Here is a 13464-nt window from a genome sequence, read left to right as displayed (position 1 = left end):
TAATAGTACACGCAAACAGCAAGTAACTTACTTTACGCTATTTTGTGTTAGTTTTTCCGAAACACCGAACTTGCTAGCCAAGTGACATTTGACGCAAAACTCCTTTGTTTTGACAGGTTTTCATATGAAAAGGGAAAAGCCACCCCCAGCCTACGCACATCTTTTACATTGACAGTTAACCATGTCAACAATCGAGCTGGAACAGCAAATCTCCGCCAGCAGCCCGGTTCACGATGGCCACGGGCAGAAAGCTTCCTCATTGTCCGGCAAAATTCTTATAGGACTAACCGGTACGCTCTCTGGTACCAAGTAAAGTAAAGTGTAACTGATCGATTGTTTTTCTTTGCTACCTTTTTGTAGGTGGCATTGCAGTGGGTCTTTCCATCGTCTGCTATCCATTCGTAGCTCCGGCACTTCGTCGACACTGTCTACCGTTTGTTCCGGCCACACCGAAACAGATTCGAAATGTGCTTTCGTTTGTAAAACCATCGACCACTGGTAGTCGACTGTTGGACATCGGTTCCGGTGATGGAAGAATCGTAATAGCGGCGGCACGCACCCAACCATCGATTAAGGCGGACGGTGTGGAGCTTAACCCATGGCTGGTTTACTATTCTCGATTGGCCGCGTTACGCAATGGGGTTTTCAATCGAACCAGCTTCTTTCGAAAAGATCTCTGGAAGTTTAGCCTCGCACCGTACGATCATATTGTCATTTTTGGCGTGGAGCAAATGGTAAAGTTGTGCATGATAGAACCACCCGTTCGTTGTTGATACGGTAACAACTGGACGATATCTTTTCAGATGGAGGATTTGGAGAAGAAAATTCTTTCGGAAGCAGCACCAGGCACTACAGTAATCGCTTGCCGTTTTCCGTTTCCCTCCATGAAGACGGTGGATCGAATAGAGGAAGGCGTTGATTCGGTGTGGTTATACCGACCGATTGTCAAACCCATCTCCTAAGACGCTCCAAACGATGTCTAACCTGCACGGTCATACGTTAGTATAGTAGTTCTTTTCTTGTGTTTACAATACAATGTAGGATAATTTGACTACTCGGTTAACTAGTCTTTGTTAAATTTTGTATTTAAACGGAAGGCACGGTTAGTAGAAACCGTGAAATACAAAGTTCTTACGCTATGGTAAATGTCCCCTTAAAAAGTAATACCAAAACGCAGTGTCTTAACCAATTTTCCCCGATGGCCACAAAACATGAAAATGGAAAGTAGAAATAATAGAGATACAACCATCATTGAGAAGACTAGTGCTACGATTAAAATAACATAATGCTTCCGAGAAAGAATTCCGTAAACCCGAGAGAGTGGTGTATGCACTACTCCACGGGCACTTCGACGTTAATTTCTTCCCGATTTTGATTCCATTCGTGCAAATCGATGCCAAGCTGGGACTTCATTACCTTCAACGTGTTACCAATGATTTGTTTATGGTAAACTTGTCGTATGTTGAATCCTATTTTTAAATAAATCTCTCGCACATCCTGATCACACTCGGAGGTAACCGTTTCGATCGCGTAAAACTGACTGTCTGAAGCGTACTGTAACACACGCTGGATAAGATACTCGGTCACCGGTGTTAGTCCATACTTTGGGCTAATAGCAAGCCTTGTAATAAATCCCGCATTGTCCATCGCGAGATGGTTTCGGCAACTAATTGTACCGATGATGTTCTTCCGCATCTTTCCCAGCTCCTGCTGGACTTCAGGTCCGGGCCTGTCGGTGTAGCATCGTTCGATGTTAGCAGCCAGTGCCTTTGAATTCATCTCTAACAGCGGTTCATAGATCTCGGCAACCCAACACAATTTGTTCGGCCGAAGAGCCAACTCTGTCGATTTGTTGTAGTAGCTACCGTATACCGTAAACCAGATCAACATTATAACGCACGGTATGGCCAGAGCGCACATGTAAAGGGGTATTCCGAAGAAGATAAACATTAGTGCCCAACCGAGTACGATCAGCTGCAGAGTAATCTAGAAAAATTAACACATATAGAACAATGATTTACTACATCTCAGAACGAATCCTGCTATTATATCGAAAACGCACGGGCCACTATCGTTACCTCTCTAAATAAACATGAAACAAATGCTTCCCAAGCACCAGACATCACGTACTCTCGAATAAGACGCTGTAACGCCACATTATCTTGAGTTTCATGCTTACGAATCACAACGAACGGTTTCATCCCATTCACAATTTTGTTTAACCGGGCTGGTGGGTTTTCCCAAGGTCTATGATTAGGATTGTTGTTTATTGTTTCGACTTCATTGACAGTCCCTTTTCCAAAAATTGACAGCTGTGCCCCGTGTAAAAACTACTCCAATTAGGGGCTTCCGTTGGTTTGGAACTTTTTTGTAATTTCAATTTTATACAGCTTAACGATTTCTGTGTTGAAATTATGCCTGAAACATGTATGTTCCATTAACACGATCTTGTTGGTTGTATCACAATGGCATCAATGGTTTAGTGCGAGAAATCCAGCGCCATCGACCTTCAATAGTTACTCGCATGGTACGAAAGGTACCAAAGGTACGAAATCATCCTGATAACCTTCACAGCTTCGTTTGCAAGGTTTAAATTATTCTACATTCATTGCCATGTAGGCTGTTGAACCAAACGTAAAAGAGCTCTCAGTCAAACTATCAACAGAATAAAGTAGATCATTTGAACTTTTGGGTATATTCAATTAGTTTTTCACATTATTCATGCATGCAACCAATGAAAGATTTGCCAACATAAACCTTGTGAGGCAGCATCGGAAATAGTTATGAACAAATGTGGGACATTTATTAGTCTCAAGTTAGCCTCTCATGAAAATATAGACAAAGAGTAAACAATATGTTCGCTTTACGCGATATCGTTTAATAACTCTCAATTTCTTAAACAATGCACACCAAAGTAAAAGACATCTTTACAATTAAAATTAACATCCCCTATCCCTGTTTTGTATGCTAAAAAAAATGGAACTCGCACGCGAGCGTATTTTTCGACTATTGCGTTTCTATTTTTTCTATTTTAGTTTCATTTTCACAATCAAACGAAAGAAGGACACAATATGCGTTTCGGCGAAGAAAGTAAAACTGCCAACAAGCATCTCTATTGCATTTTGAGGATTTGGATGGTGCTGAGTAAGAGAGGTTGTTCTCACCCTCCCTTCCTGATGACAAACTTCTCTCCAATCGTTTCCATCTTGGCTGCCCTACCGCTGGAGCCCTGGCATACGAGAGCTTGGATGACAAAAGTGATGAAAATGATCAAGATTACAGCGGTACGGAGACCGAAACGACACGCATCGTTACTGCATCGGCGTTTGATAGCTTTCTGAATGGCTGGATGAATAACTGTTAGTTCGCTTTAATTTCGGGCCCATTTTTCTGCTTTTTTGAAGATTTGTCGGCCAGCGCCTGTTTACCGAACGGCTGTTCACTGGTAGACATCACTACGCAACGAGAGCTACCACTATCCGTTACCGTAGTCTGGGTGTTGTCCGCATTGGACGACTGAGTCGTTGTCAGTGTCGTGACTGGAGCTGCTGTCACGTCAGCAAATACCACCGCCAGTGGGTACCGTTTCTGGCAAAGCAACTTGAATGCCTTCAGCTCTTTTTCGCACTGGCCAAAGTATCCTGATTTGAGCAACAGGAATAGTTTTGTCGCTTTCTGCAAAGGAAGAAGTAACCGTAGAAGAAAGGACGTAATTTGACATGTTTGTGCATCGACGTGTAGTTGCAACAATATGTGACTTACCTCCAAAGGAACCTTTTGGTCTAATACGATGGTCCCCATGACAGTGATCGCTTCGTCACGTCGTTTCTCGTCCAGAGTGTACATTATCTTTGCCACTTCGTACACAGCATCCGAGTTACAGCGGTTCGCTTTCAGATAAGCATCATTTAAAGCAATAGCGTCTGGTTCACCGTGAAACAGATTTTCCCGTTCCCGATCGATCACGATACGAACACTTGGGTCGACGGCATTATCCGTGGATGCAAGGCGCTGCTCCAACACCCGGTAAAACCGAACGATGCAACTGTGAAGAATCGCATTGTCCGGATCAATCTTTCGGGCGCGCTTCAGCGATTGTAACATCAACAGCAACTTGTTACGTCGGAGGTAAATCTCGAACGCCATCAAATGCGTTTCGATATTGTCTTTGGCCAGCTGTTGCAATGGCTTCAGAAATTCTATTGCCTTCTCCAGCGGATCGTCTGGACGGGCGAGCTTCTCCGGTATTAGTTCGTCCAGCTGTGGTGCCTCGGGATCCCCATCCTGGTAAAGCTGCTTCTTGTTATGCTGTTCCTTCTTCTGATTCTCCTTTGATTGAGCATTTTCCTGTTCGGCCTTCTTTTTCTGCGCTTTTCGTTGCTTGTTGCGCAGCTTTTTTAGCTCCGGCGCTGGCAAGTTTTCTGAAGAAAAAAACAAAACACATACAATCGGCAACATTATTTAACACGCTTGTTTAACGCGTTTCGTAGACTTCTTACCTATATCCAATTCTTCCACGGCTGACTCGGCGGCCAAAGGTTTATCGAACAGACGCAAGTAAACCTACCAAAGAGAAAATAATCAAAATGTTAGTTTCATATTTTTGTAGACTCGCAGGCTGTTTCAAATTTTATACAGTACAAAAATGCTTAGTAGAAAGTAAATGCTTAGTAATCCAAAAATGCTAGCATCTTAAAATTTATCGAAGCGTACTGCAACACCCTTCTAAACAATGCTTACCTCAATTGCACATTTAGCCGCTTTGAAATAAAATGGATGTCTTCGCAGAACATCTTCAAGCCTTAGTAGACCCACGTAAGATCGCAACGTCATCTTCCGCATGCAATAGGTATGGAAATCGAACTGATCCTCAATGATCTCGGAAAAGTGCCGATCGATCTCGTGGCATTTCTTCAACGCATCACCCCATTTTTCGAGCCGCTGGTACGCAAGTGCACACTCGGTCTGGAACCACATGCACTGCATTTCGTTGAGATTTTCCATCGCCGATACACCTTCGCGCGTAAACTTGGCGCATATCTCTTCCGCCTCTTTGATCTGATTGGCACGTAGCATATACTTGGCGCACTTGGAGTTGATGTACCGGTCCGCCGTGTCAAGACTTTGTGCCTCGTCCAGCCACTTCACCGCTTCCAGCACATCGCCCGCATGCTTGTAGATCCGGCCTTTGGTCACAAAGAGTTCGATCAATGTGGGCGTATGTTCAATCGCGGCATTGATAAAGTCCAGGGCCTTTTCCGACTCTCGCAAATAATCGTAATGCTGTGCGAGGTAGTACATCGTCCAGAGGAGCGCCGATGCCGGTTCTTTCCGTACGTCCGGGTTAGCGGCGTCTTCGGCAGAAAAGTAACCGCTACTAATTAAATTTTGATAATAGCATTCTACCAGTTTACCGACTATTTTCACCTTTTCCGGATCACGGTACAGAGAGCGCAGGTTAACGAACAGCGGTGGGACCCCTTTCCGAAGATTTCGTCTCAAGTGCTCATCCGTCAATGCCTTAAACTTGTCCCCGTTAGCAATATCAAGCGGGAGCCGCCGAGCGCAAAACGATTGCGGATACTCTTCCTGCAACGCGCGGTACGCCTCGATCAAATCTGTCGTATCGGACAGTTTGCGGGCTTCCATAAGCATTCGATAATACTCCGTGTTGTCCGGATTTCGTTCGATCAGCTCTTTATAGATGGGTACCGCCTCCTCGTTACGCCCAAGCTTAAGGCACAGTGCACCCATCGATTCCTGCACTGCCAACTTGTCCAATATATGCGCCCCGCAGTCCTTCAGATGCTGCAGCGCCTGTTCGTAATTTCCGGCCTCCTGGATGACATTGTTCTGGTACAGCAACAGTTCACTATGCTTGTAATCAAACGTGTCCATAGTTTGTGACGAGAGGAACGTTTCCAGTATGTTCATGGCGGTTTCGTAGTCTCCGAGTAGATGGTAACTCATCGCAAAGCCAATCCAGCTGGCGTGCTGGGATGGTCGTAATTTGAACAGCTGGTGCCGTGTTTCCCGATAGCCCTCTAGGTCGCGCATTTGTATCTGCAGCAGCGACAGATCACGCAATATTTGAATGTTGTCCTTCTCCCATTTGAGTGCATTTCGGTAGCACTTGATCGCTTCGTCGTACTTCTTGTCCGATCGCTGCAGCAACCCGTACACATGCCAGCAGACGTGCGATTTCAGATCATTCCGCAACCCACGGCGAACGTGATCGTACGCTTCGTCCTTGCGTCCGAGGCAGTTTAGCGTTAAACCCTTCATAGCTAGTGTTTCGCCATGTTCAGTGAACTTCGGGTTAGAGAGTATCTGCTTGGCCAGTTTCAGTCCATTTTTGTATTGTTTCATTTCGTAACATTTCTGCAATAGTCATGAGAACGTCGTGTTAATAATATTGTTTTAAGCGTATCTCAACGTCGGAGTAGGTTACTAAAAATCGCTATTTATCTTAGGGCGCGCTAACTAACTAAGGAACCAGAAACCTGACTGCCCCTAGTGATCTTAAATGTATTTTTAATCTAATCGAAATTTTACTTTTTGAGCTCCATATTCAGAGGTGATTTGACAACCGATGTTAGGTTGAGGTTATGTACGCAAAATACGGCACCGTGCACTTCAAAGGCCCAAAACAAAACTTCCTAAAATTGGGCATCACAAATGTTCCACAACTCAATAATATACGTTGCAATTAGTGAAACCATTTTGGCAAGACGCCTTTTAAAAGAATCACACAGCACACTCGGTATTACCACAAAAATGGTTAAAATTTTCATTCTTCAAATGCTCTATCTCATTCTTGCTCATCAATGATTCACGTTCGCACACTGTGCTGCTATCGCACTCACACACCGATTACGGCGGACTGTGGTCACTTTGATTTGTCCCTCGTTTGGGACCAACTTACCACTAATTATTGCACATATTATACTTCCCACCATACTCACCAGTATCTTACGGAACAGGGCACTTTCCTTCGGTGGCAAAGGGTCACTGGAAGGCATTTTGCGGTATGTGTGTCGTTTTCGTTCCGTCAGAGAAATCCGTTCAACTAAATGAATCCAACACGAAGAGAATCACGGGAAGGAGAAGGCGTAGAACAAAGAACACGTAGAAGCAGTTGCTAAACTCGTCGACCGTGCACGTTTTCTGTAGGAGAGCATAAGCAGAGATCTCAGAAAGATGCTAATGTTCAATGAAAAGGAGACCGTCTCCAGTGGACCACCGTAGAAGGGTAGCACTTTGCCGAGCTATGAATTTTGCAATCGTTCTGACAGAAGCAGACGGTCCATCTACCGAAGACCTCTCCGCGCACACAACACTAGAACGTAAGCGGATGGTTGCATTCACTGCAACAGGCCTCCGCAGTTACAGATCACTAATATGCTCAAATCGTATCCTTGTTCGTACGAGCGTATTTAATATGATCGCATTTAAATATGCACGCACCTGTATCATCCAACTGATCCGAAAATAACGTGATAATAATGATAATAATAACGTGGTAATAATAAGAAGAACGGCAGTGAAGAAAAAACGGTACAAACGATAAGTTCAATGTCACAATGTATATACTCGTAAGTTCAGGCGCTGGCTGTTAGGGCAAGTGCAAAATTCGAAATATAATTGTAAATGCTTAATTATGTGTACGTAGCTGTACGAAAGTATTCAAATTATTCATAAATGCCAACATGTTATCACAATAAAAAAAAGTTTCTCAGGTTACTCCATTCTATGCAATGCTGAATCGCTCGTTCGTTATTTGGCACGAACGAACGTTCAGTTTACCGTGCGACATTTGGAATAGGTCCGTCTGTCAAATTGTTGTCTACTGCGCGGTAGAAGATAAACATTGCGAAAGGTCCCAAAAAATCCAAGTTTCTGATAATCGTGACATGCTGAACTGAAAATTTCAAACCCGCATGATAAGTGATTTACCTTTGACCTCAACGGCAGCACGCGTTCGAGCAGCTACAAAATGTCGTCAGTGTTATGTGAACTACAAAACCAGTATGAACGATACGTGAAATGGGTATCAGGCAATCCATCCGCTTTGGCGGACGTTGAACTGACGATAAAGTGGCTTTCGTATTTCGTGGCCGGTAGGTACAGGTGCCACCGTTCCCCGTTTACAGCGCTAATATATTACGATCCTTTGTTTTAGGAAAAATCAACAACTCTTCCGCCGTTTCCGAGCTGGTTTACTCTCTATCGAACTTGTTGGTGTTTTTCAATGATCGGATAATAGAGAAAGCTTCCCGCAAATCAAACGACGACGCGACAGAACCCCTGGAACGACAGCTGAAGGTTCTGCTGACAACGCTAGAGTATTGTGAAGTTTTTATCGAACTTTCTGCCCACAAAGTCTGGGGAACTAGCGGTCGATGGTTTTTCATTGTAACTATACAGATCATAAAGTAAGGAATTGCTTTTACAGCACGTTACAACTGGCGCTAATTCTAATCTATCGTTTTGTTTGCAGATGTATAGCCAGACTTATTTTAACGCTGTATTGCCAAAACACCAAAATTGTACGAAACCCAGCAATACCTTTACTGAATCGCCGAAATGTGCAAGAAGCACTTTCCCCCGACAATACTTCATTCCGTGACAATCTTTCGGGTGAAAGCTCCGGAATAGTGCTGAAGCGATCAGGGCGCGTGATGCGAAAGGTCAATTGTTCACCTTCGCTACCGTTGAGGACATGGAAGCCGCCAACAGTTGGGAATCAAGCACATCAGTCAACTGAATACGGTGGAAAATTCGTCATGTCGGCGGAGATGCTGTACATTGCCAAACCGCTTATCCATCTTGCTTGTATGAAAAGATTTGGAACGAAGAGTTGGATAAGCTATTTGATGGCCTTTGCATTGGACAGTGCAAGTCTCCGCATGTACTACAGGAATCGGGAAGCTTTATCAAAGGAGCAACGGGTGGTACTGTCGCAAAGGTGCGTATCGATGCTGCTGTACCTAATGCGGTCACCGTTCTACGATCGATACACGCACGACAAGATAGCGAACGTGCTAAACGGCATAGGAAACAATGTACCATTGACGGGCACGATTTCGCGGCTTATTCTTTCCTACATTCCACATTGGCAGGAGACCTACTTTTACATGTGGTCGACTTAAAGGGAAACATCTTCGCGGGCGAAATGTGAGTATAAACGCATTGGGTGGTGCATAAGGGTTGTTATGGGTTTTGCAGTGTAGGAATACAGTATCACACAACATATTGAATAAATGTTTTCTACCAATTGAACTGTTTGTCTGCAGTATGTTTCGGGGGTTTTCTTCTTTCTTTTGCGGTTGGTGAGGTGAAAAAGGGAATTTCTTTCGCTTACTACTCATCATGCTACCGAGTGCATTGGATGATTGAGATCAATTCAGATCAATTTATACCGCTGAATGTAGACCCATTAGACTAATGCTTCACACCAAGCAGCATTGTATGTATTCTGCCTAGAAAGAATGTATAAGGTTTGAAAGGAAGGGGGAAAAACAGTCCGTTCATAAGTTATGAAATCTGGGGTACGGATCCATGGTGACAAACTGCGTAAAAAGGAAATTGAGCAATCAGACCGTACGATGTTGCACCAAGCCACAAGCTGTTGATGCACTGTGATGTCCATTCTCAAGAGGATCATTTATGAAGGCGGAACCGTTTATTGGATTAATGCTGTCTGAAAATCGAGATAATGGTTCCCTCTTGTTATGCTGAATCATATCAAAATAAAGTTTCTCCAGCTTGAAGTTGGACGCGTCAATGGGATATTCTTTCAACTTTCCCTAAAAAAAAATAACACTTCCAACGTAGTCTTTCTTTAAAAGTCGTGCTTCCTAGAGAAGCCTAAAGAAACCGTTTTTAAAACATGCAATAAAAATAAAATTATCAGTGTAAAGCACAACACAAAAGACGCCGGTTCGCGTTTTTGCTGAGTTTTGGAAATGTGCATTTCCCACCTGCTAGCTGCAACTGCACGATGTTGCAACCCCCGTTTGCCTGACCGATGCACTTTTCGTTGGTGCCGTCGTGTTCCACTTCTTGCTCTATGGTGGTAATGGTGGTGGTTTCAATGAAAACTGTATGGTTTGAGCTTTTTGTTTGTACTAACCATGATCCATGAGTCATTTCGCTGTTACAAGCGCATCAAACAAGTGCATCCAGTTTCCCCGTGACCTATTTTAGAAAATGTTGCTTTTGAAAGGTCGTAAGTGAATTCGTGTAATATTTTCCTTTTAAAGATTGCTTAAACAACTAAACCACTCTCTTGCGGGACGATACTAGTCGATCGCTTTTCTAAACGACAGTTTACCAAACATGCATGCACAAATTTCAAAAATGGGTAGCCTTCATTTGTCGCACGGTATTCAATTATACACGCAAACAGCGCAAACAAATCTGTACAGATAGCCCATTACCACGGGTGCGCTGGCGGGAGAAAAAGTCTGCCTTTTGACCGCAGAACCGCACTTTGGTTCCAGTTGCGCGTCCACACCAATCGTGAAATGCACCGGATTGGACATCGGTCGCAACTAAAATTGCCACAACTTGGACACTCCGGTTGTGCTCCGGTGGTGTGAATATAATAATTTGGAAATAGATGGATTTTGGTTGAAATTTTGGTAGCGAGCGCCTTCAACAAACCCAATTTGGTTCTATCGCAAGACATGCGCAGGCGGTACGGTACGGCAAATTAGGTTTTCTAAACCTTTGTCGTCAACGATTTGTTATGTTTCAAACACAAATAAAACTGTTTGGCAAATATCAGCACAACGTAGAGGAATTGTTAGTTAATATTTTCAATGCCATTCCCATCCCAAAATTCCTTCCCATCACGTACTAATGTTACGTTTAAAGTTCGCTGACACAGCGAACACTTGCCCGGAAGTAGAAACCGAAGGACATTTTGTTTAGTTTGGACAAGTAATTTGAACTGCCGGCCAACAACTTTCAAACTCCTTCGGTCCAGAAGCTTCCGTATAATCAACTAATTGAATGCCTTAAACAAGGTTGGTTTAGCCTAATCGTCCACCAAATGCTTTGTAGTATATTCCCATCGACAAGATACACACTGGGTTTTGCCATTAGATGAGCACTTTATGTCTAAAACGGTCTCCCAACACGTGTACATCTGTAGCCTCCCCGGGGCAGAGAGTTGTGAAGGAATGCATCATAACTCAACCACAACCGTATTAACCTGTTCCGAAGTGGCATATTTCGGGCCAGGACCTTGGATCGCGTACGCAGCTTTTCTCCCTCGTAAAAACCTTCAATGGGTGCTCCCACCAGAATGCACACACACAAAAAAAAAACAGCATCGTGGCCTTTCTCCACGGCCTGATGAAACGCAATGAAAAGCGAACCAGATCAGATTGCTTGCAGAAAATTGAATACCCTCCCCATCGTTCATGGTTTTGGGGAGGAGAACCCAAAACCTCAGCTCAGATGTTGGTACAAGTTGTTTCGCTGTTCCTTTTTTCTTGTGTTGTACCATCTTGCTAAACTTCTCCTAGGTTTTCGCATTTGTATTTGTTTCTGGTCCCTTTCCTTTTTCTTGCATTTAGTTCGCTACCTAAATAAATTCCCTGCTCTGTACGGTGGTTTCTTTCTTTACTTATGCTAGTAGAATTCGAATTTGAACGCGAAAGTAAGTGAATGGCTGTTCCGCCAAAACGAAAAGTAACCTTGTAACGGTTAAACGTGTTGGGCTACCCTTCGTACGCTGCAGCGTTTGGCTGGCACCCACGTTGCCACGGGAACGGTGGGATAGCGTTACCGTATGTTACAGATTTTGTGCGCCACACTGCACCGTCTTGTGGGCACTATTACGAAACATGCAATCTTTACCCCGTTTTGCGTTGCATGGCGTTTGCATGGACGACACTTATGCCCGATAGATCGGAATAGGAAGGTCAAAACAATCAACCTTGATGTGTACATGCCCACTATTGCAAACACTTCCCTAAAACACATTTGCCAGAAGGACTAACACCGGTGAAAGAATCACTCAGAAAAAAACGCCCGTAAAACATTTGCGTAAATCATTCGACGAATCGGCAACGACCTGAACACGTTGGTTGATTTCTTCAGCTTCCTTTAGACATCGAGACAAAAGGCAAATACACCACCAAGATGACGACAAAATGTTGACTTTAGCTCGCGCGAACCAGTTCAACCGACCAAACGCAAAACCTAACCATTTCTATCCGATTCAATGCCAATCGGTGGCCAGCCCGAAAACTGGTCCGAAAAGCGCACACTACCGTTGCTGTTTGGTGGTCTTAGCATGTATTGGGTTGGTTACAGCCGTACAGGCCACCCATTTGCCACCGCGTGCAACATACACACGTTGTATATTTTATTACTATTATGCGCCCAGCAGCAGCATAGTTCGCTTTGCTTTCTATTAAATCAGCAGACTAATGTTGCACACCCGTAGGGCATTTACGGGGTGGGTGGGTGTGTCTGGCTCGGCATCAGTGATCGACACTTTACGCCTTTCGGTACCCGGTGCTCCGGGGTGTGTAACATATCTTTTTTTTCTATATCTTTCTTATATATTCTATTTCTTATATATTATATATTCTTTTTACTCTTCGAACCACGATTGCATAATTTAATTAAGGTCACTTTGTCGAGGCACATCGTTTAGGCACCGAGTTTATCGTTTTATCTGATTAAATTTTGTTTCCCGAATCGATCACACGATCGCACGATCATCGTATCGCAACGGAAGTAATTGTGCTAGCTTAGTAATGGTTCAAATCATTCTCCACCTACACGAAAGTAATTTGTGCTAGTTGAAAACTTTAACGGCCACCAGGTTAACACTCCGAACCGACTCGTTGGGCAGCCGGCAAAAACAGCTGTTGAAAGATCTTGTGGCCAACCGCGAGTAACCGAAACCTTGCAACCAACCCATTCATCGCTTACTGTTGTGTGTTTTTTTTTGTTGTTGTTTGCTTCATTTCGCGCGACTCCACCACATAATTCTGCATTTAGCGCGCGTTGCGAGCATTTCGATTTCGGTACGTATGCCACCCCTAATGGCGAACCGCAACAACAACAACCACAACCACCATCGACGTGTCCTTCAGCGTACCAAGGGCGGGCCGGACGCAACGGGGGGTTGGTGGCGCTGTCGCCTCCATCGTTCGCGCCTGTGAAATGACGAACGGCGACGCTGCATAAGTGTCTTCAGCGATCTACCCTTTCAGTCGATCGAGTGCAACACGCTAAGCAACATCAAACACGCCAGCAGCGAGCGTAGTGTTGTCCCCTTGTGTTGTGCGTCCAGCCGCGCCGTTAGGTGGTGCTTCTTCTGACCGCGGATGACGCGATGCGGGACCAAATCGATGCCCGCGCACTGATACTGCCCGATTGCCCCGTTCCGGTAATCGTACACCTGTGCGCATCGTGCTAAAGAAGCGCGGTGGGTGG

At 44.4% G+C, this 13464-nt stretch overlaps 4 protein-coding genes across 4 annotated transcripts; 2 read left to right on the top strand and 2 right to left on the bottom strand.

Annotated features, from left to right (window-relative positions):
* The first annotated feature begins 181 nt into the window (after positions 1-181).
* On the top strand, positions 182-1501 carry LOC128297003 (ATP synthase subunit C lysine N-methyltransferase). Its single transcript, XM_053032541.1, has 3 exons — positions 182-290; positions 361-734; positions 804-1501. The coding sequence occupies exons 1-3, from the start codon at positions 182-184 to the stop codon at positions 960-962; spliced, it is 642 nt and encodes a 213-aa protein (XP_052888501.1). The 3' UTR covers positions 963-1501.
* LOC128297002 (uncharacterized) lies at positions 1311-2211 on the bottom strand. Its single transcript, XM_053032540.1, has 2 exons — positions 2079-2211; positions 1311-1986 (listed from the first exon to the last, which is right to left on the bottom strand). The coding sequence occupies exons 1-2, from the start codon at positions 2199-2201 to the stop codon at positions 1333-1335; spliced, it is 777 nt and encodes a 258-aa protein (XP_052888500.1). The 5' UTR covers positions 2202-2211; the 3' UTR covers positions 1311-1332.
* A 690-nt stretch (positions 2212-2901) lies between these two features.
* On the bottom strand, positions 2902-7460 carry LOC128305403 (N-alpha-acetyltransferase 15, NatA auxiliary subunit). The gene is made up of 5 exons (XM_053042832.1): positions 6966-7460; positions 4741-6381; positions 4500-4563; positions 3763-4421; positions 2902-3675 (listed from the first exon to the last, which is right to left on the bottom strand). Exons 1-5 carry the CDS (start codon positions 7020-7022, stop codon positions 3361-3363), a joined length of 2736 nt encoding a protein of 911 aa, XP_052898792.1. The 5' UTR covers positions 7023-7460; the 3' UTR covers positions 2902-3360.
* A 399-nt stretch (positions 7461-7859) lies between these two features.
* Positions 7860-9264, top strand: LOC128297356 (peroxisomal membrane protein PEX16). The gene is made up of 3 exons (XM_053032984.1): positions 7860-8120; positions 8183-8435; positions 8501-9264. The coding sequence occupies exons 1-3, from the start codon at positions 7997-7999 to the stop codon at positions 9150-9152; spliced, it is 1029 nt and encodes a 342-aa protein (XP_052888944.1). The 5' UTR covers positions 7860-7996; the 3' UTR covers positions 9153-9264.
* The last annotated feature ends 4200 nt before the right edge of the window (positions 9265-13464 follow it).

This window comes from Anopheles moucheti, chromosome 2 (genome assembly GCF_943734755.1).
Source record: "Anopheles moucheti chromosome 2, idAnoMoucSN_F20_07, whole genome shotgun sequence".
In the NCBI taxonomy this organism is placed as follows: domain Eukaryota; kingdom Metazoa; phylum Arthropoda; class Insecta; order Diptera; family Culicidae; genus Anopheles; species Anopheles moucheti.
This window is presented reverse-complemented; position numbering and strand designations above follow the sequence as displayed.

Coding starts and splice junctions, on each gene's coding strand:
- LOC128297003 (XM_053032541.1), top strand. CDS start 182: ATGTCAACAATCGAGCTGGAACAGCAAATCTCCGCCAGCAGCCCGGTT. Junction 291..360: donor AATTCTTATAGGACTAACCG/GTACGCTCTCTG, acceptor ACCTTTTTGTAG/GTGGCATTGCAGTGGGTCTT. Junction 735..803: donor TTTTTGGCGTGGAGCAAATG/GTAAAGTTGTGC, acceptor ATATCTTTTCAG/ATGGAGGATTTGGAGAAGAA.
- LOC128297002 (XM_053032540.1), bottom strand. CDS start 2,201: ATGAAACCGTTCGTTGTGATTCGTAAGCATGAAACTCAAGATAATGTG. Junction 1,987..2,078: donor TTTCATGTTTATTTAGAGAG/GTAACGATAGTG, acceptor TAATTTTTCTAG/ATTACTCTGCAGCTGATCGT.
- LOC128305403 (XM_053042832.1), bottom strand. CDS start 7,022: ATGCCTTCCAGTGACCCTTTGCCACCGAAGGAAAGTGCCCTGTTCCGT. Junction 6,382..6,965: donor CCCTGTTCCGTAAGATACTG/GTGAGTATGGTG, acceptor TGACTATTGCAG/AAATGTTACGAAATGAAACA. Junction 4,564..4,740: donor CGGCTAAATGTGCAATTGAG/GTAAGCATTGTT, acceptor TCTCTTTGGTAG/GTTTACTTGCGTCTGTTCGA.
- LOC128297356 (XM_053032984.1), top strand. CDS start 7,997: ATGTCGTCAGTGTTATGTGAACTACAAAACCAGTATGAACGATACGTG. Junction 8,121..8,182: donor GCTTTCGTATTTCGTGGCCG/GTAGGTACAGGT, acceptor CCTTTGTTTTAG/GAAAAATCAACAACTCTTCC. Junction 8,436..8,500: donor GTAACTATACAGATCATAAA/GTAAGGAATTGC, acceptor TTTTGTTTGCAG/ATGTATAGCCAGACTTATTT.